Source organism: Erythrolamprus reginae, chromosome 4, assembly GCF_031021105.1.
Source record: "Erythrolamprus reginae isolate rEryReg1 chromosome 4, rEryReg1.hap1, whole genome shotgun sequence".
Lineage (NCBI taxonomy): Eukaryota > Metazoa > Chordata > Lepidosauria > Squamata > Dipsadidae > Erythrolamprus > Erythrolamprus reginae.
Window position 1 is genome coordinate 22,519,511 of NC_091953.1, and position 23,176 is coordinate 22,542,686.

Consider the following 23,176-nt stretch of genomic DNA (forward strand, 5'->3'; position numbering starts at 1 on the left):
TGACACTGTATAAATAAGGAGTATCTGCTTAGAGTCACTGTTGTAGGAGAATGCAACATATTATACTGTTAGCTTCCATCTCCTAATAGCAACAATTTTCATTACTTCCGTGTTGCAGAATAACAGAAATTATGTCAAAAGGGCAGAGTTTTGTGAGCTGTTGACTTAACACACGTTGAGTAAAAAAAATCACTACGTTTTAAAAGATTACAATCTTAAATACACAGCTGGAAGAAATTAATAAATGCCATGAATAACACAAATAGTGTGCTTGAACAAGCCTACCACTAGAGTGCCCCCTCAATTCATCTATGTTCATGAGTAACCAGGCTGAAAAAATGTGGATATCTGCAATTTTTAAAAAGTTGCCTGAATGAAAAAGACTTAAACATGAAAGTGGATAATGTGCACATATATTTTAATTAAAATCTGTTTAAAGACAAACTTTTAATAGATACAAGTACAGTAACAGAAATGAGAAACTATATGTTCAAACAACCTAATGTTACTCTTAATCAAAATTTTGCTAACAAATGTATAGAATATCAATGAAATGCAAATCAAAATTTGGTTATAGAATGGCCATCAGAGAAAAATCATTTGTATCTATATTCATAAAGATTCATATAAATTCATATATATTCATATATTCTATATATTCATATACAGTGAACCCTCGAGTTTCGCGTCCTCAAGGATCGCGAAAGGGCTATTTCGCTAGTTTTCAACCCGGAAGTAAACTCCACCATCTGCGCATGCGTGCCCTTCCACGCATGCGTAGATGGTGGAGTTTCCCCGCCGGGCAGAGGCTTCCCTGGGTCTTCCCCCTCTTTCTCTATGTTGCTTCTTCCTCTCTCACACTCTCTTCCTCCCTCTCTCATCTCTTTCTTTCCTTCTCTCTCTTTCTCTATCTCTTCCCCTCTTGCTCTCGAGCGGCCGCCTAGCAGCTGATCTGCTCGGCAGCGCAGCAGCAGCGAGGAGCCGAAGATCTTCGGCTCCTCGCTGGTGCTGCGCTGCCGAGCAGATCAGCTGCTAGGCGGACGAAGGAACCTTCCCTGGGTCTTCCCCGCCCGGATCTTCGGCTCCTCGCTGCAGCCGCGCGCCCCTCGCCTTCGCCTCACCTGGCGGGCGAAGGAGGGCGCAGCTCCGGCTGCTCGCCTCGGAGCCGGTCTGCCTCACTGCCTCCAGTCCGCGGCAATTCCCCTCAGCACGCTGCCGGATCCAGCGGGGGAGGGGGGGAAACGAAGGCGCGGCGATGGGCAAGGGCTGCCAGTGAGCCTTCTCCGTCCCTTTCCTGCTGCACCGGTCTGGGGCCAAGTGGGCGGGGGGCGGCCGGGACCTCGCCTGTCTCCACCGCCCGCATCGCCCCTCCGGCGGGCCGGCCTCCCCCGCCCGCCTCTGCTGCAGCCGCCACCGCCTCCCCGACTGGCACAAAAGGGCCCCGCCCACCCCGCCCCGAAGCTTACCTTGCGGCGGGATTCCCTCCCCCCGCAGCCAAAACTAAAAGCCTGTCTCTTTTTTTTCTTGCGGCAAGCCCAAGCCGTTTCTCTCTCGACCGCAGCCGAGCTTCCCTCGGCCCCCTTTGGCCCCGTCGCCTCCTCCCCGCCTGCCTTTCCTCGCCAAGCGCACGAAAAAAAAGAGAGAAGGCTTCTACCAGAAGCGGGTGATGGCGGAGGAGCTCCGAAAGCTGGCTAGCGGCTTTTCCCCCGCAAGAGATCTTTCATGCCCCTGCCCGCCGTCCCCGGCTTCTGGTAGAAGCCTTCTCTCTTTTTTTTCGTGCGCTTGCAGCAGAGGCGGGCGGGGGAGGCCGGCCCGCCGGAGGGGCGATGCGGGCGGCGGAGACAGGCGAGGTCCCGGCCGCCCCCCGCCCACTTGGCCCCAGACCGGTGCAGCAGGAAAGGGACGGAGAAGGCTCCGTCAGGTGAGGCGAAGGCGAGGGGCGCGCGGCTGCAGCAAGGGAAAGTGAAATGCCGGCGGCTCTAGCAGCTGCTACGAGCGGCATTTCACCTTCCCTCCCAGGCAAAAAGATGCCGGCATTCTGGGCTGATGGGGTCGGACTTCCCAGGCGGAAGGCGTGCCCCGGCATCTTTTTGCCTAGGAGGGAAAGTGAAATGCCGGCGGCTCTAGCAGCTGCTACGAGCGGCATTTCACTTTCGCTCCCAGGCAAAAAGATGCGGGGAGAGGGGCACGCCTTCCGCCTGGGAAGTCCGACCCCATCAGCCCAGAATGCCGGCATCTTTTTGCCTGGGAGGGAAGGTGAAATGCCGCTCGTAGCAGCTGCTAGAGCCGCCGGCATTTCACTTTCCCTCCCAGGCAAAAAGATGCCGGCATTCTGGGATGATGGGGCCGGACTTCCCAGGCGGAAGGCGTGCCCCGGCATCTTTTTGCCTGGGAGGGAAAGTGAAATGCCGGCGGCTCTAGCAGCTGCTACGAGCGGCATTTCACTTTCGCTCCCAGGCAAAAAGATGCGGGGAGAGGGGCACGCCTTCCGCCTGGGAAGTCCGACCCCATCAGCCCAGAATGCCGGCATCTTTTTGCCTGGGAGGGAAGGTGAAATGCCGCTCGTAGCAGCTGCTAGAGCCGCCGGCATTTCACTTTCCCTCCCAGGCAAAAAGATGCCGGCATTCTGGGATGATGGGGCCGGACTTCCCAGGCGGAAGGCGTGCCCCGGCATCTTTTTGCCTGGGAGGGAAAGTGAAATGCCGGCGGCTCTAGCAGCTGCTACGAGCGGCATTTCACTTTCGCTCCCAGGCAAAAAGATGCGGGGAGAGGGGCACGCCTTCCGCCTGGGAAGTCCGACCCCATCAGCCCAGAATGCCGGCATCTTTTTGCCTGGGAGGGAAGGTGAAATGCCGCTCGTAGCGTGGGCGGGCGCGCGCGCGGGGACCCCAGCTTCGCTTCCCAGCTGGGAAGCGGCCCCAGCAATGGCGTGGGCGGGCGGCGCGCGCGCGGGGAAACCCCAGGCGCGAGCAACGGGGTGGGCGGGCGAAGGGCGGTGGAAGTAAAAACACCATCTGCGCATGTGCAGATGGTGTTTTTACTTCCGCACCGCTACTTCGCGAAAAATCAATCATCGCTTGGGGTCCTGGAACGGAACCCTCGCGATGATCGAGGGTTCACTGTACATTCATAATAATTCATAAATTTGTATCTATATTCATAAAACCTAGACATGCATACTAATTTTTTATTTATTTTTGTATCAATTTATGAACTAGATAATATACTTACAGAGTGGGAATTTATTTATTTATTCAATTTCTATAGCCACCATTTTAAACAAATAGCAATAAATAGAAGGAATAGATCAGGCACTTTGTGTTTTATTTTTACAGTTATAATGCACATTGAAGATTCATATATGTTCATGAGTAACCAGGCTGAAAAAAATGTGGATATCTGCAATTTTTTAAAAGTTGCCTGAATGAAAAAGACTTAAACATTGTACAAGGTGCAATGACAATAAAGTAAACTAAATAACTAACAACTCATTTAACTAACTGGATAGGATACAGAACAAAATTAAATATATATGGCAGCCAAGAGAAAATGTTATAATAGATATCAATATAGCCAGGAAACCAGGTCATTCATTAACATAGAATTACATGGTTATCTGTACAATAGTTTAATTGAAGAACTTTTGATAAGATTGTTTTCCCAGTAAACTACGTTTGCATGATCGAAACATTTAAATATGTTAAAGGGTTAAATAAGGTTCAGGAGGGAAGTGTTTTTAATAGGAAAGTGAACACAAGAACAAGGGGACACAATCTGAAGTTAGTTGGGGAAAGATCAAAAGCAACATGAGAAAATATTATTTTACTGAAAGAGTAATAGATCCTTGGAACAAACTTCCAGCAGACGTGGTTGGTAAATCCACAGTAACTGAATTTAAACATGCCTGGCATAAACATATATCCATTGTAAGATAAAATACAGGAAATAGTATAAGGGCAGACTAGATGGACCATGAGGTCTTTTTCTGCCATCAGTCTTCTATGTTTCTATGTTAACATTCTCAAATTATGTATGATTTCAAGAATACATGTAATAGGAAGTTCACTGCAGCAACATTAATTGAAAAATATTATGGCACCTAGTAAATGAGGAATGTGTAGGGAGGGCATCTTCACAATATAAAACATTCCCATAGAAAATATACAATTGGCTTTTTTGTTTAATTAGGTTGTCTTTATCTACTTTTAGGACCTGTGTGGAGAACATATCACAATTTAGCTCATGTTATGCAGGAATATTGAAAATTGAAGAGTTCACAAACTTTTAAGCACCAGTTTTTGGACTTGTGTGAAGAACATATTACAACTTAGCTCAGTTCACAAACTTTGAAACACCAGGATTCAATTGTGGAGTTCCTGGTGTTCCCTTGGTGCTGTTGGGCATTGGACAATGCCTGCAAATGATTAAGCTCAAAAAGTACTAAGAACTCCACAATATTAAGCATTACAATTGTAATATAGTCTTCGGAGAGGGGCGACATACAAATCTAATTAATAATAATAATAATAATAATAATAATAATAATAATAATAATATAAAATCAATTCTTCTTACATCTTGAATTATAGGACTTTCCAAAATATTTTGTGCTGCAACCCAACTAATTTCTACTTGACACCTACCATTTTCTTAATCTATAGCAGGGATGGGGAACCTTTTTTGATTTGGGTGCTAAAAGGGCAATCGCGTGTGCTAGTGTGCATGCCTGTACCCACACCCATAATGCAATGCCCTCCCCCCTCACATGCGCACAACCCCCACCCCCACTGTGCCCCACACACATGCACACAGGCCTCACTGAAGCTGCTACATTTCCGGTTGGCCCGTTCGACCATTTTCCATCATCCTCATGGTTCAGGAAAGCCTGAACGGTGAAAAATGGCCGAAAAGAAGGCTGAAAATCAGCTGACCAGAGCAAGCATGCGTGCTGGAACTGACATAGGGCAGATATGCCATAGGTCCGCCATCAATGATCTTGTGAGCCGCCCTGAGTCTTTGGAGAAGGGCGGCATGCAAATCTAATTAATAGTAGTATTAGTAGTATTAGTAGTAGTAGTAATAATAATAATAATAATAATAATAATAATAATGGTGTTGTGGTTGGCTTCAGGCCAGCTCCTGTGGCTGTTGATTTTGACGAAGAGGAGTGGGAGCCGTCTGTTTACAGAAGACCAGTCTGGCTGCAGGACGAGTCAGTGAACCCAAAGCAGAGTCAGGAAGAGTCAGGGAACAGGAAAGGACAGCAGAGACAGAGAGGGGAATGGATTCAGCCAGCTCTCCAGCCAGAGGTTCCTCGGAATCAGAAGGGGAAGAATTAATGAGTAACCCTATTCTGAATGCTTGGGTACGGAGAATGTTGGGAAGGCAAGAGCAGCTACGCAAGCATAGAAACAAATTATAGGATACAGCTGATAAGACCTAATGACGCTGCTGCATCCTTGATAAAAAGGGAGGGTTGGAGTGATCTGTGTGGGAGTTTATCATTTGAGTTTTGGAGAGAGACTCTGATGCATCATGGTTTTGCTTTGGTTTTTGGATTCCTGTGAACTTTCTGACACTCAAGCCTGAAAGTACTGTGTGGACTTGAGTGAGTAACTCTGACCTTCTGGACTAATAACTGCTTTTGCATTCATGGAGGCATACAGCCCTCTGTATATAAAGGAAACCTTTTTGTTTTATTGTTACAAGTTTGTGTGTTTGAATTATTACTTTGCTCTTGGGTGGCTAGAGGCAAGGCAGAACAAATAATAATAATAATAATAATAATAATAATAATAATAATGATGATGATGATGATATTCTTTGTACTTTTTGTTTATAGAGCTTAGTCATTTCAGTTCCTTTTATTTTTCTTATGGCATTTTAGACATTTTAGGTGCTGCAACCCAACAGGACCAACACAGACTTCAGAGGATAATCAGAACTGCAGAAAAAACAATTCCTGCCAACCTGCCTTCCATTGAGGACCTGTATACTGCACGAGTCAAAAAGAGGGAGGGGAAAATATTTACTGACCCCTCATGTCCTGGACACAAATTGTTTCAACTCCTACCCTCAAAACGTCGCTACAGAGCACTGCACACCAAGACAACTAGACACAAGAACAGTTTTTTTCTGAACGCCATCACTCTACTAAACAAATAATTCCCTCGACACTGTCAGACGTTCTACTAAATCTGCACTTCTATTCTACTAGTTTTTCTCATCATTCCTATCACCCATTTCCTCCCATGTAGACTGTATAACTGTAACTTGTTGCTTATATCCTAAGATTTTTATTAATATTGCATCTTCATTGCTTATTTGACCCTTATGACAATCATTAAGTGTTGTACCACATGATTCTTGACAAATGTATATTTTATTTTATGTACGCTGAGAGCATATGCACCAAGACAAATTCCTTGTGTGTCCAATCACACTTGGCCAATAAAATTCTATTCTATTCCGCAGGGAGGCGGAACCAATGAAGATGTTCCGCCCCAGATGCCTGATGGACCCAGAGGGCTTTCAGACGGAACTTGGGGTTATTCCAGAGGCACTCGTCCACAGTTCGGCGGAGTCTCTCGCAGAGGCCTGGAACAGGGCTGCGGCGGAGGCTCTTGACTGGATTGCGCCTTTGCGACCTCTCTGTGGCGTTAGACCCCGTAGACCCCGTAGAGCCAAAAGAGACGTCTAGAGAAGCGATGGAGGAAGAGTAGGTCTGAATCTGATTGAACACTTGTAAGAGCTTTTATTAAGACTTACAAAGTGGCGCTCAAGGCGGCAAGATGCGTGTACCATGCCGCCTTGATTGCATCAGCGGAATCCTGCCTGCTATTTAACATCTACATGAAACCGCTGGGCGAGATCATCCAAGGACATGGGGTGAGGTATCATCAATATGCTGATGATACCCAGCTCTACATCTCCACCCCATGCCCAGTCAACGAAGCGGTGGAAGTGATGTGCCGGTGCCTGGAGGCTGTTGGGGCCTGGATGGGTGTCAACAGACTCAAACTCAACCCGGATAAGACGGAGTGGCTGTGGGTTTTGCCTCCCAAGGACAATCCCACCTGTCTGTCCATTACCCGGGGGGGGGGGGAATTATTGACCCCCTCAGAGAGGGTCCACAACTTGGGCGTCCTCCTCGATCCACAGCTCACATTAGAAAACCATCTCTCAGCTGTGGCGAGGGGGCCGTTTGCCCAGGTTCGCCTGGTGTACCAGTTGCGGCCCTATCTGGACCGGGACTCATTGCTCACAGTCACTCATGCCCTCATCACCTCGAGGTTCGACTACTGTAATGCTCTCTACATGGGGCTACCTTTGAAAAGTATTCGGAAACTTCAGATCGTGCAGAATGCAGCTGCGAGAGCAGTCATGGGCTTACCTAGGTATGCCCATATTTCACCATCACTCCGCAGTCTGCATTGGCTGCCGATCAGTTTCCGGTCACAATTCAAAGTGTTGGTTATGACCTTTAAAGCCCTTCATGGCATTGGACCAGAATATCTCCGAGACCGCCTCCTGCCGCACGAATCCCAGCGACCGATTAGGTCCCACAGAGTGGGCCTTCTCCGGGTCCCGTCAACTAAACAATGTCAGTTGGCGGGCCCCAGGGGAAGAGCCTTCTCTGTGGCGGCACCGGCCCTCTGGAAGCAGCTCCCCCCGGAGATTAGAACTGCCCCTACTCTTCCTGCCTTCCGTAAACTCCTTAAAACCCACCTTTGCCGTCAGGCATGGGGGAACTGAAACATCTCCCCCTGGGCATGTTTAATTTATGCATGGTATGCTTGTGTGCGTGTCTGTTAGATTATTTATGATTTGTTCTACTTGTTGTGAGCCGCCCCGAGTCTTTGGAGAGGGGCGGCATACAAATCCAAATAATAAATAAATAAATAAATAAATAAATAAATAAATTCTACTCTATTCTAGACACATCCTATAGTTGCTAGTAGCCATTCTTTTGCCCCAACTTTTTTTTTTAAGCCAAATGAACATTTGACAAATTTGAGATGCTCCCTGGAGGGAACAAAACATTCTTGTTGCTTCTTACAAGATAAGCCAACTGTAGCAGCAGTTTGATTAGGTCGTTCTAGGTGGACAGTTTCTATATACCTTTGGCTCTCTTCACATAGAGAACAAAACAAGAGCGACTGCATCTTTTACTTCCTTTATCCACTAGTCTACCGAGAAAACTGATTTTCTAGGTTCATTTCAATCAGGTTTTATTAGCAATTTGGGGACAGAAACTCACTCAGGCACCCTGTGGAGTTCTTGATGTGAAAGAAAACAAAGGTAAAAGAAGATAAAGGGAGCTGGAACATTGCAGAGGCATGGCCATCCATTTTTAACCACGGTGATGCCAAAATGGTGGTAATTGAGGCTTCAGCTCAACCCTGGTAAGACTGAGCGATTGCCAAGTATGAAAGAATTTGTCTTTGGTGCTTATGCTCTCAATGTACACAAAAGTAAAGATATATTTATTAAGAATCCTGAGGTACAACACTTAATGATTGTCATAGGGTACAAATAAGCAAATAGGAAACAATATTAATAGAAATGGTAAAGATACAAGCAACAGGTTTTAAGTGGGACTAATAAATGTGATGCATGGTGTGATTGGATTGTCTGATTGAGTAATACAGTGATCCCCGGTTATTGCGTCCCCGACCATTGCGAACAGGCTAATTTGCGATTTTTCAACCCGGAAGTCAAAACACCATCTGCGCATGCGTGCCCTTTTTTCTATGGGCACGCATGCGTAGATGGCGCCGGGCAGATCAGCTGCTGGGCGGCTTCCCTAGGTCTTCCCCCTCTTGGCGGGCATCAGCGAGGAGTTTCCCCACCGCCCACGCAAACTCCTCGCTGCTGCCGCTTCGCTCGGCCGCTTCCCAGCTGAGTACTCAGCTGGGAAGCGGCCCGAGCGAACGGCTTGTCCGCAGCCTACCTGACGTTTGTCTTCGGGACTCATTGGAAAGCGGCGCGGCTGTTTTAAAACGTCGCCGCCGGCATGGGCGGCTTCCTAGCAGCCCCCCAAACCCGGGTTGGGGGTCCGGGGGGGTGCTGGCAAGCCGCCCATGCCGGCGGCGATGTTTTAAAACAGCCGCGCCGCTTTCCAATGAGTCCCGAAGACAAACGCGGAAGTTTGACGTTTGTCTTCGGGACTCATTGGAAAGCGGCGCGGCTGTTTTAAAACGTCGCCGCCGGCATGGGCGGCTTCCTAGCAGCCCCCCAAACCCGGGTTGGGGGTCCGGGGGGGTGCTGGCAAGCCGCCCATGCCGGCGGCGACATTTTAAAACAGGAACCCCAATCTTCGGCTCCTCGCTAGCGCTGCGGGAGTAAAAACACCATCTGCGCATGCGCAGATGGTGTTTTTACTTCCGCAGCGCTACTTCGTGAAAACCCGCTCGTTGCGGGGGGTCCTGGAACGGAACCCTCGCAACGATCGGGGGATCACTGTATATAGGGTTTTTAGCTATAGTTTTTTAATGTATTAGATTTGTTTTGTACGCTTTGTTTCTATATTTATTCTGTGAACCGCCCTGAGTTTTCAGAGAAGGGTGGCATACAAATCTAATTAATAATAATAATAATAATAATAATAATAATAATAATAATAATAATAATGTTCTGGTGGGTTCTCTGATAGGAGCCTCCTGAAAATTCAAGGGTACAAATTTCAGACACACACACACGTTTGAAAATTCAAAACAATGTTCTTTATCACAAAATTCGGAATACCGGTAAACAAAGCACTCTTTTTGTATTGCAAAGAGCACTCTTCCCAAAACAACCGGGTAGTCTGTACAATTTCCCTTAAGCAGTCATTAAGTACTTAGCTAGCAGCTGTGAAGACACTTCACACCCCTTCCTCTTCCAAGGAAGTGAGACACACACACACGCACGCTGCTCTGCTTTGGTTTCAAAGGCGTGAAAAAGCAACAAAGTCCAGCAACACCAGATTCCTGAGGAACTCCGATCAGATATTCTTCCACAATGGCCAAACCCACATGCTGCTATTTATAGCAGCAGCCCTAATTACTGGAGCCCCACCCAAACACAGGTGGCCTCCCTTATTTCCTGTAATATGTTCTTACTTGGTCTCTTCTACGCATAATTCTGCGCTTGCGTGGGTCCAAAATGTCATCATCTGAATCAACAGAAGATAAGGGAGATTGACTGCCTGGGCTGTGTGCCAAGCCCTCCTCTGCCAAGTCACTCCCACCTTCTTCTTCGTCGGAGGAAACTAAACTCTGAACTGATTCTGTCGGCAGTAACACAGGCCTGTGACATGTTGATTTCCCCCCTGCATCCACCTCCCAATTCCCTGGGGCAGGAGCTGGGCCAGAGCCAACCACAACAAATAATAAGTGGGAGTACATGGGTGATAGGAACTATGAAAAGACTAATAGTAATAGTAGTGCAGCCTTAATGAATAGTTTGACAGTGGTGAGAGAATCATTTGTTTAGCAGAGTGATGGAGTAAGTCAGAATTCTTGCTAAACTTCAAGTTTAGCCCTTCTGAGTTTCCCTTCCTATTTTGCATATGCTTGAAAAAAAAAACCCCAATGCTAATTTAAAAGCTTTATTGCCGGCAGGAAATCTATAACATGAATATGAGGCAAATTGCCTTCTTAATGGTAGAGAATAAATTAAAATGAATCAAGTGCACCGCGAAGAAGTCACAACCCGTGTAATGATCTTCTACACAGAAGACTTGCTGTGTAGCATGATTTAAAGCCACTTCTGCATGCTCACTTTAAATTATGTGTTGCAAAGAACAACAAATCAACAGGGAAAGTGAAAGACTAAATAATGAAGCCTACATTTCATTTCAGCATTTTGAAAAAAAAACACCAAAATCTCTTAAGCATACATAAGCACCATTAAGCCTTATGAATGAATCCTTTTCCCCCCCTCTCCCCATCCACATCATTTTAAGGAATGTAAATTACATAGTTAACAATATCTAAGCTTCTGTGACAGGTTTTAAAGCAGCCTAATCAAATGTAATCACTCCTGCTTTCTCTGGCTACCCCGCTGATCAATGGGAAGCCTTTTTAACAAGAACTTGGAAAATGATAAAAGCATTTGCCATCATTTCCCCCCTCTGCCTTTGACAATGATCTATGTCTGTACAGCTCATCCGTCATCTGTTGTAAAAACATCGTGCCACTTTGATCAAAAGGCCAACAATAGCCTCCCATGCGAGGTAGAAAATGTGAAAAACGGCGAGATAGAAATCGCATTTTTCCCTGAACAACAGAACCCCAGAAAACGATGTGCTTGAGTTACTTACAAATAAAATAATGTGAAAAGTGATATCTGCGCAGGGCTTTAAAGAAAAATAAGACACTGATCCTTTCATTCATCTTTCTGTGCATTAAAACAAACTACACTGTCATGTCACAATGCAGATGGATTGTGGATATATGTGGTCAGTGATAAGGAGACGGCATACCAAGCGCATGAGAAAGAAATGCCTCTGTTGAAAAGTTACCTATATAAAACCCTATACTTACCCTAAGAGCAAAATGTGGGAGGGCAATTTTGATTACAAGCTTCTATCTGTGCGGTAGGCAGAGATCTTTAACCTACATTTGTTGAGTGTAGTGGGTACACAGAATAATCAGTGTCACGCCTCATTGGATCAATGCTGGATTTTATCTAATAACCCGAGACATTCCACTTCACACTATAAATGCAAACAGTCTTTTACTGGTGCACTCTGGATTTAAACACAGATAAAGACCCCACTGTACCTTTAGAAAAAGGAGCAAAGGAAATGAACACATTTAGAATTGAAGCATATCAAAAACTTAGTCCCTCACAGAGATGGAACGTATCCTAAACCCATGGAAGGGCAGGTTTTTGAGGTACAGTGTTCCCTCGATTTTCGCGGGTTCAAACTTCGCGAATAGCCTATACCACGGTTTTTCAAAAAATATTAATTAAAAAATACTTTCTGGTTTTTTTCCCTATACCACGGTTTTTCCCACCCAATGACGTCATATGTCATTGCCAAACGAATAATTTTTGCAAATAAATAACAAAAAAAATAATTATTGTTAATAAATAATTATGTTTATAAATATCAGGATCACTAAGTGTCTTATTCAATGGTGAGTACCAGTAATAATGATGAGTAAATGGTTGTTAAGGGAATGGGAAATGGTAATTTAGGGGTTTAAAGAGTTAAGGGATGGCTTGTGATACTGTCCATAGCCAAAAATGGTGTATTTACTTCCGCATCTCTACTTCGCGGAAATTCGACTTTCGCGGGCGGTCTCGGAACGCATCCCCCGCGGAAATCGAGGGAACACTGTATTAGGCATGACAAAATCTGAATTTCTCCTTTTTCCTATCTTAATGTCATCTCCCCACTATTCTACATTATTTTTAAATCAAAGTAGATACAATGTTTGCATGATTTGCATGCATATTTTTCTAATACAGTGTACCTCGTGATACAAACCCCTCGTCATACGAACCTTTCGAGATACGAACCGGGAGTTTAAGATTTCCTTGCTTTGTCTTAAAAACCCTTTCCGTCTTATGAACCTGTGCCCGGGTCCATGGGCTCTCTTACTGCGTTCGCCTGAGCTCTCCTACCGTGCATCAGCTATTTGACTGCCGAAGGGATTCCCCTGTCTTGTGACTGTCACCGCCGGGATTTCCCATTTGCTTGCATGGGAATTCCCCATCGGAATTCCCCGCCCCCTTTTGCTTGTACCTGAGGCAGGGAACACTGGAGCTGCCCCATTTCCCTGCACCTTTCCCCTCTAGCCCTCCACTTCCTCTGTTCCCCGCAGCCGCCCCATCCTGCTGCCAAAATCCCCCCTAGCCTGCCACTTCCTTCAGCCCATCTCGCTGCTAAAATCGCCAGTCCAAAAGCTTCCTATCTTGCCCCAAATCTCTCCAAAAATCGCTCCCCCAAAAGCTTTGTATCTTGCCCACATTTCTCCAAATATCGCTCCCCCAAAAGCTTCGTATCTCGCCCCAAATCTCTCCAAAAGATTTTCCTAATGAGTTTGCACGCATTATTTGCTTTTACATTGATTCCTATAGGAAACAATGTTTTGTCTTACAAACTTTTCACCTTACAAACCTTGTTTCGGAACCAATTAAGTTCGTAAGACAAGGTATTACTGTATTACTATTCTGCAATTAAATTTCCATGTAAAATGCATTTAGCTACTTTCAGCAATATACATTTGTGTGTGTGTGACCATTTATCCAGCTTTGCACTTTATTCAAAAGTTGTAGCACAGCATTCAGAAATTTACAAATACCAGAGAATAACCAACTTTTAATTGGGAAAATTTTAATCCGATAAATTTGTACTGGAATGAGAACTAAATGAATATCTCATCCATTTCCAGAAACTCCTATTTAGGTTTTAGCTGAGAATAAAACATTCTAGATAGTAGTATATATATCCACTAAGAAAATAATGACCAACTGTATTGCAAGTTTTTGACTGTTCCAGATTCTTAGGCTTGCTATGTCTAAGCAAAAATATAACAAAATATAAAATTAAAAATGCAGAATTGTAATAATCTCTAAAGAAGATAGATGAAGACAGTCAGAATCTCTACTATTCGTTAAGCATGACTTGTTTTATTAAATGTCTAAAAGTAAGAACTTAGTCTAGGAATTTTCTGGGAATAGCCCTGTAAAAATTAGTTCTATTAAAGCATTCCAGAGGGAAACACTACCTTGAAATAACATCTAATGTAATTACCACCGTGTCCCAAATATGGAAAGTTATTTGGGATCCTTCTGAAGCAAAAGATATGACAAATATTTTTAAAAGGCTATAAAAAATCATGATGAGATTCCAAAGTAACATGTTTATATCTTGCAACAAAGACTAAAACAGGATGATGCAAAGTAGTCCTTGACTTATGACCACAATTAAAACCAGAATTTCCATTGCTAAGTTAGATGGGTGTTAAGTGAACCATACTCAATTTTATGACCTTTTTTTGTCATGGTTATTAAGTGAGTCGTGAAGTTATTAATCCAACTTCCTCCATTAGCTTTGCTAGTAGGTCGCAAACAGTGATCACATGATCTCAGGACCCTGCACTTCTCACAAACACCTGTGGGTTGCCAAGCGCCTGAATTCTGATCACGAGAGGAAGCTTTGATGGGCATACGTGTGAGAACCATTGGTTAACTGCATTTTTCAGTGGCATTGTAATTTCGAATGGTCACCAAGTAGACTAAGTTGTTAAGTCAAGGAGCGCCTGTAGTTGACATTAATTGAAAGCAACATCAACATTCATCCCAGTTTGTCGTGGTTTTTTGGCCCATGTGGACAACCTGGTTGATTTACAAAAAAATTGCAATGCAAACCAAAAAAGCGAAATGTGGACTTGAAGTCATCTACTTGTATTAAGTTTTAATTAGGATTTTAGATATTAGTTCCTTTTTCTTGACTTCTTTTTATTGCTGATGTTATTGTAATTTTATATTGTTGTAAGCCACCCTGAGTCCTTCTGGATTGGGTGGCATAGAAGTTGAAATAAACACCCTGTTTCCCCGAAAATAAGACGTACCCCGAAAGTAAGGCATGTCAGAGGTTTTGCAGAATTTGCTAATATAATGCACCCCCCGAAAATAAGGCGTAGTCAAGTTTACATACGGTACGGTGGAAAAACACACGGTACCATTCAAAGCTGTTCATAGCGGTACCGTAATAATGTGGCGTCCCCTGCTGGCTCCTTCCATCGCTTTGTACCGTCCAGTACAGCAGATACAGTCTGCTGCTGTCTCATCGCCATTACAGTCTCCACTACAGTTCGTAGACTGTAGTTCCTCTGGTGGCCAGAAGCTGCAATAGCGGGAGTATACTGTTGTACCATATAAGTGCCGTCGTTTGTGTGTGTGTGTGCCATACCGACAGGTACCGTACCGTAATCAGTGTACCGTACGGTACACTTTCTTTGGGGGTGTCAGCTTTTCTGCCTGTGAAGTTGTCTTATTTGAGAAATATAAGGCACCCCCCGAAAATAAGACGTAGCACAACTTTTGGAGCAAAAATTAATATAAGACAGTGTCTTATTTTCGGGGGGAAACGGCAAACAAACAAACAAATACATAAATACATAAACCAACCAACCAACCAACCAACCAACCAACCAACCAACCAACCAGCCAGCCAGCCAGCCAGCCAGCCAACCAACCAACCAACCAACCAACCTACCTACCTACCTACCTACCAAAGATGTTCACGCTTTGAGAGCTTACATTATTAAATCCTTGGTTCCCCTTTGCCTTCAGAAGTATTGGATTAACCACCTGAGAAATCTGGAATAAGTTTTAAAAGAGTACTAAACCCATGTCCTGTTTTGGCCTCACAAACCCGTTCATCATAATCCTTATCCAGGTTTATCTGTTTTAAATATGTAAGCTCAATTCAAAGGTTTTATAACGCTACCTTTGGAATTCCGAATAGTGAAGTTTATCTTTTCCACCTTTTCCAAAAAAATGGACCAGTAACATGGTGTTGATATCAGCACATTCCATTTCGGATTCCTGCAAAAATAATTCAGGAGTTAACATTTGGTGCAATACCTCCCGATCTATTTGTGTTTTTGGAATCCTGTCCTAAATAACTGAAGCAAAAGATGGAATTGTTTACCCCGTACAGTGCAAACTAAAATCCAAGATGAACTTTAAATGAAGAAAGAGGGCTTCATAGAAATGAAGCAATTTATTAGGATAATATAACTTTGTTTGATCAGACTTTAAACAACAACTTTTCCAAGTTCTATCTTGGTGTTAAAAATCACTTTCTCTTTTATAATATAGGATTTAGCTGAACGGACATGTATGCAGTTCCCAATTTCAAAAGAAATATCAGAATATTTCAGTCCCATTTCCAATGGGTATATGAAAAAAAATTATTATTAGTTTTTAATGTTGATCACACAGGTTTCAAGAAGAGTCTCATTTTGAAAAAGAAACATTCACACAAGGAAGCGTTGCATGACAACTGCATCTACTTTAAAATATTATTTCTATTCTTACCAGCGAAGAAAAATATTTCAAATGAATCATTACAACACATATTTTGTTAGTTATTAATGCAACTTTTTAAAATGTACTCCAGGAGTCTGTGATTTGTAAAAAAAAAAAGCCACTTAAAATATGTATTGTGATACTTGCAAGTGAATATTTACAGTTTATAAATAGCACCGATTCCAGTAAGAATTTATCTCTATCTGGTAAAACTAGATTTACTTTAGAAAAAGGTAAAAAAGTAAAGAGTCATAAATTTAAATTTACTTATGCAGTTAGATATGCCAAAATATGAACCTAATAGCTACATGAATTCATCTATTTCTTATTCAAGAGAAATAAATAATTCATATATACAGTGTTCCCTCGATTTTCGCGGGGGATGCGTTCTGAGATCGCCCGCGAAAGTCGAATTTCCGCGAAGTAGAGATGCGGAAGTAAATACACTATTTTTGGCTATGGACAGTATCACAAGCCTTCTCTTAACACTTTAAACCCCTAAATTACCATTTCCCATTACCTTAACAACCATTTACTCACCATTATTACTGGTACTCACCATTGAATAAGACAATTAGTGATCCTGATATTTATAAACATAATTATTTATTAACAATAATTATTTTTTTTGTTATTTTTTTGCAAAAATTATTAGTTTGGTGATGATGTATGATGTCATTGGGCAGGAAAAACCGTGGTATAGAAAAAACCCCGCGAAGTATTTTTTAATTAATATTGTTTGAAAAACTGTGGTATAGGCTATTCGCGAAGTTCGAACCCGCGAAAATCGAGGGAACACTGTAGTTGGTTTGTTACCTCCCCTTAGTAAAAATGCTTAAGAGAAGTCAAGGAATGTATTTCTGTGTTTTAGCTGTTTTATTTTTTTCAGAAGGTTGAAAGTGTGCAAAGTGAGGGATTTGTACATTATAATTTTCTTTCATCACTTAGACTAAGTGGCAATTCTTTGAACACAACAACACACTAAGCATCATGGAATCCACAGGGATTTCAAAAGTACCCTCCTCATGACATCTACATGACCTCTGTGTCTCTTATTCTGCTGAAAAAGGAAGATGAGACAGAGATCTATTCATGGATTCAAATTCTAGTGTTTATTTGAATTTTAGGATTACAGTGATACCTTGTCTTACAAATGCCTTGTCATACAAACTTTTTGAGATACAAACCCAGGGTTTAAGATTTTTTTGCCTCTTGTTACAAACTATTTTCACCTTACAAACCCATCACTGCGGCTGGGATGCCCTGCCTCCAGACTTCCGTTGCCAGCGAAGCACCTGTTTTTGTGCTGCTGGGATTCTCCTGAGGCTCCCCTCCATGGGAAACCCCACCTCTGGACTTCCGTGTTTTTGTGATGCTGCAGGGGAATCCCAGCAGCGCAAAAATGGGTGCTTCACTGGCAACGGAAGTCCAGAAGTGGGGTTTCCCAGTGAGGGGAGCTTCAGTGAAATCACAGCATCGCAAAAACACAGAGGTCCGGAGGTGGGGTTTCAAGGACTTCGGTGTTTTTGCGATGCTGCGATTTCACTGATGCTCCCTTCGCTGAGAAATCCCACCTCTGGACTTCTGTTGGCACCGAAGCACTCGTTTTTGCGATGCTGGGGTTCCCTTGCTGGGATTCCCCTGCAGCTTCACAAAAACACAGAAGTCTGGAGGTGGTGTTTCCCATGGAGGGAAACCTCAGGGAAATCTCAGCAGTGCAAAAATGGGCGTTTTGGCTGGCAAAAAGGGTGAACTTTGGGCTTGCACGCATTAATTGCTTTTCCATTGATTCCATTGATGGGAAACATTGTTTCGTCTTACAAATTTTTCACCTTAAGAACCTCATCCTGGAACCAATTAAGTTTGTAAGACAAGGTATCACTGTATCTACAAGTTGTATTAGTTCGATATATATCATGCTTATTGCGCAAGTAACACCATACTTTATGGGTTAGCGCCAGTAACGGGCAGCCAACATTTTTGGGTGTGGCTTATTTTGTGGGTGTGGCTTATTGGTCATGTGACTGTGTAGGAGTGGCTTTCCGGCCATGTGACCAGGTGAGGGTGGCTTGAACAATCATCATTGTTCAAGTGAACTATTAAGTCTTCGACTTACAACCTTGTCAGTTGTAAGTGTCACGTCGTAAACATGGTGTAAACATCACATCCTAAACACAGTGTAAACATCATATATATTTTAACAGACAAAAAGTTACATAGATGCAGCAGAAAATTCATATGAATCTATTCTTAGACTGGTACCTTACCTGTGACAGGATGTCCTCTCCTGAAGCTGTTTTAAACTCATCTTGCTTTCCAATTATTTTCTGAAGCTAAAACAAAAGTACATGTTTATTATGTTATAATAAATCTTATTCTTCTGACAGTGGGCAGGACATTCCCACAGTATACATAGAATATTTAATGTGGTTACAAAGAATAAGGTCTCCTTTGTTTATTATGAAATTTTCTCTATGTAGAAAATCTTTTGTGTAAGAACACTAAACAAACATAGAATGTATAAATTATAAATGAATTACAAAGTAAATCTAAGGTGTGAAAGGAAGCCCAAGTACAGTGGTACCTCTACTTACAAACGTAATTTGTTCCATGACCAGGTTCTTAAGTAGAAAAGTTTGTAAGAAGAAGCAATTTTTCCCATAGGAATCAATGTAAAAAGCAAATAATGTGTGCGATTGGGGAAACCACAGGGAGGGTGGAGGCCCTTTTTCCTCCCAAGAGATTCCTAGAGAGGCCCCAAGGAGGCTTCTCCCCGCCTTTTCCATCTCTGTTTCTTCCCAGGAAATGCCTAGAGAGGCCCCACGGAGGCTTCTCCCTGCTTTTTCCGGTTACAGTTTCGGAGGCTTGGGTTTGTAAGTGGAAAATAGTTCTTGAGTAGAGACAAAAAAAAATCTTGAACACCCGGTTCTTATCTAGAAAAGTTTGTAAGTAGAGGTGTTTGTAGGTAGAGCTACCACTCTATCTTCACAATGATGGAAGGAGAGGGGCAGGAAGGAATGTTTTACTCCAGGGTTTTCCATGAATAAATATGGTGCCAAGTAAACCTGCTCGCTCATTGATATTAATTCTTTAAAAACCCATAAAAATGAGCTTTACACTTATCATTTCTGAGGATTATAGATTCAAGCTTTGTTTGAATAATCCCTGTTTGTGTTTTTCTCAGCCTTGATTATTCTCCTTAACTGAGAAAACCAATCCACAGTCCACATTGTTTGGGAAGGTGACCATTCTTTGGAGATGTGCGATTGTATGTATTAGGCATGTGATTGGAAGAACTAGTTGCACAATGACTTTATTACAAACATATTAAAATGCATACAAAAGTATAACACAAGTTTAAGCATAGCTTCAGAGAAAATTAAAATCAGATAAATTTATATACCATTGATTTAAGAGGTTTATCTCAATGTTAAATGAGAGTTTACATAGAGCAGTGTTTTTCAACCAGTGTGCTGCGAGACATAGTCAGGTGTGCTGCGAAGCTCAGAGAGAGAAAGAAAGGAAGAGAGAGAGAGAAAGGAAGAGAGAAAGGAAGCAAGAGAGAGAAAGAAAGAAAGCAAGAGAGAGAAAGAGTGAGCGAGCGAGAAAGAGAACAAGAGAGAGAAAGCAAGAGAGAGAGAGAGAAAGAGAACAAGAAAAAAAAAGCAAGAGAGAAAGAGAGAGAGCAAGAGAGAGAGAAAGCAACAGAGAGAAAGAGAAAGAGAGGGAGGGAAGGAGAGAGAGAGAAAGACATAGAGGGAGGTAGGAAGGGAGAAAAAAGAGGAAGGAAGGAAGAGAAAGAAAGAGGGATGGAGAGAGAGAGAGAAAGAAAGATGAAAAGAGAGAGAGAATTTTTTTGTCCACACTTTTTTTAGCAGCCCCCACCCACCCACCCTTGCTCAATGTGTCCCAGGGTTTCGTAAATGTAAAAAATGTGCCATGGCTCAAGAAAGGTTGAAAATCATTGACATAGAGGGGGCAAGAATTTTCCAATTCAATTTTTTTTCTTCAGACAGTTTATGAAGCCTAATTTCTCTTTTGCTTATTCTTCCTGACTGAAGTACAGTATAGGACGATACTATCAATTTGACTAGGAAAATTAACTGGCAAGCCGCATTCCTATGCATGTAGGAAATATTATTCTACCCCTGCCATTTCTAGATAAAAGATTCTCAGGCAGTAGCAGTGAGAAAGGCTTTCGCTAGATACCACGGACATCAACTCTAAATTAAAACAGTCACTACTGAATAAAAATGATCTCACTTTGTAGATTGCAGCTCTTTTAAAAACCTACCGAAAGAGCGCATTTTAGAAACATAGAAACATAGAAGACTGACGGCAGAAAAAGACCTCATGGTCCATCTAGTCTGCCCTTATACTATTGAATATATGTTTATCCCAGGCATGTTTAAATCCAGTTACTGTGGATTTAACAACCACGTCTGCTGGAAGTTTGTTCCAAGGATCTACTACTCTTTCAGTGAAATAATATTTTCTCATGTTGCTTTTGATCTTTCCCCCAACTAACTTCAGATTGTGCCCCCTTGTTCTTGTGTTCACTTTCCTATTAAAAACACTTCCCTCCTGAACCTTATTTAACCCTTTAACATATTTAAATGTTTCGATCATGTCCCCCCTTTCCCTTCTGTCCTCCAGACTATACAGATTGAGTTCATTGAGTCTTTCCTGATACATTTTATGCTTAAGACCTTCCACCATTCTTGTAGCCCGTCTTTGGACCCGTTCAATTTTGTCAATATCTTTTTGTAGGTGAGGTCAAAACATTTTTGTAGGTGAGGTCAAAACAATAGTCAAAACATTGATATGTGTTTGATCCAAAGCGGTGTTTTCTTTTAAATTAAATAATCATGGCTGTCTATAAAATAAAAACAGGTTTAGATTCAAAAGTTTTCTATCAAAAACTGCTTTGGTTTATTGCTTTAAATCCCAAAGTAATAATCCAGCAGATATTTTTTTCCTAAAACATTTTGCATTATGTGAGTGGAAAGAAACTGAGTACAGTACAGCACTGCTAAGCCCCCCTACCTTTCAAAGATGTTAACACCGGTCCTCAAATGGATAGCAAAAATAAAAGAGCATAAAATTTATTATTTATGATAACGGCAAAGTTAGGAACCAGAAAGTGCAGGATTTAAAGGTGCTTAGAAGTGCTTATGCTTATCGTTGTGAGCAGAGGAAGGAACATGTGACCTTTTTTCTAAATAATAAAAATGATCTCTCCTGACATCTCCCACAGGTAGTCCTTGACCTGGGCCTGTTCATCTAACAACAGTTTGAAGTTCCAACTCTCAGAAAAAGTGTTTTATAGCCTGTGCCCACTGCTGATGACTGTTGCATAGCCCCTGCGGCAGTGGTGGGTTACTGCAGGTTCTTTAGAACCGGTAGCGGAAATTTGGCTCCACTCACCAAACTAGCAGCGATGACCGGCGGTTCATGCTCCCAAACCAGTCCTCCGGTCACCGCAGATTTAAAAAAACCTTCTGCGCATACACAAAGGGTCATTTCTTGGAAAACATGCACTTCCGTTGCAATCAATATTAGGCCACTCATCTTACTTCCTACCAGTTCACCCTTGGAGGCCGTTGCGGGCGGCCGCGCGTATGATGGGTGCGTCAGCATGACATTTGTCTTCTGTGCATGTGCAGCAAGCGAAATCTCCCACGAGGACACGTGCGCGAGTGAGATTTTGGCAATTTTCGCCAATATTTTTGCTTCTGCGCATGCGCAGAAGCAAAAAAAAAAATTGGTGAAAATTGCCGAAATTCACTCACATGAGTGTCCTCAAGCAAGATTTCGCTTGCTGCACATGGGCAGAAGCCAAATCTTGTGCAAGGGCACATGGGGGGGTGCGTGTCGGGGGATACGCACCTGTACCCGCATCCCTATAAAGCCCTTCATGGCACTGGACCAGGGTATCTAAGAGACCGCCTTCTGCCGCACGAATCCCAGCGACCGGTTAGGTCCCACAGTGTTGGTCTCCTCCAGGTCCCGTCAACTAAACAATGTCATTTGGCGGCTCTGTGGCGGCTCTGACCCTCTGGAATCAGCTCCCTCCAGAGATTAGAACTGCCCCCACTCTCCTTGCCTTTCGTAAACTCCTTAAAACTGTAAAGCTCTCTACATGGGGCTACCTTTGAAAAGCGTTCGGAAACTTCAGATCGTGCAGAATGCAGCTGCGAGAGCAATCATGGGCTTTCCTAAATATGCCCATGTCACACCAACACTCCGCAGTCTGCATTGGTTGCCGATCAGTTTCCGGTCCCAATTCAAAGTGTTGGTTATGACCTATAAAGCCCTTCATGGCATCGGACCAGGTTATCTCCGGGACCGCCTTCTGCCGCACGAATCCCAGCGACCAATTAGGTCCCACAGAGTTGGCCTTCTCCGGGTCCCGTCAACTAAACAATGTCGTTTGGCGGGACCCAGGGGAAGAGCCTTCTCTGTGGCGGCCCCGGCCCTCTGGAACCAACTCCCCCCAGAGATTAGAATAGCTCCCACCCTTCTTGCCTTTCGCAAGCTTCTTAAAACCCACCTGTGTCGTCAGGCATGGGGGAATTAAGATATTCTTTCCCCCGCGGCTTCCACAATTTATGTATGGTACGTTTGTATGACTGGTTTTAAATTAAGGGTTTTTAGTTTTTAGTATTGGATTGTCGCACGTTGTTTTTATTACTGTTGTTAGCTGCCCCAAGTCTACGGAGAGGGGCGGCATACAAATCCAATAAAATGAAATGAAATGAAAACCCACCTCTGTCGTCAAGCGTGGGGGAACTGAAACATCTCCCCCTGCCTATGTAGTTTTCTGTGTATGATATGACTGTACAGTATGTATGTTTTTTATATGTTGGGCTTTCTTGTTTTTTAGACTTTTTAAATGTATTATTGTTATTTTAGATTCTAACTATTAGATTTGTCATTATATATTGTTTTTATCATTGCTGTAAGCCGCCCCAAGTCTACGGAGAGGGGCGGCATACATATCTAATAAATAATAATAATAATAATAATAATAATAATAATAATAATAATCCCGGAATTCCCTACGGGACGGGGCACTTGAGCACACCGCCTGCTGCCCACCACTCCTTGCAATGCGAACTGGTGGGGACGGTAAATAGAA

At 43.2% G+C, this 23,176-nt stretch overlaps 1 protein-coding gene across 1 annotated transcript in view; it reads right to left on the minus strand.

Annotated features, from left to right (window-relative positions):
• MICU2 (mitochondrial calcium uptake 2) overlaps positions 1-23,176 on the minus strand; it is an 83,121-nt gene that overhangs the window by 12,741 nt on the left and 47,204 nt on the right. The window contains exons 7-8 of the mRNA XM_070749814.1: positions 18,303-18,368; positions 15,452-15,549 (exon numbers count right to left, since the gene is read on the minus strand). Coding sequence (XP_070605915.1) covers positions 15,452-15,549; positions 18,303-18,368 — 164 coding nt within the window. The remainder of the gene's footprint in view (positions 1-15,451; positions 15,550-18,302; positions 18,369-23,176) is intronic.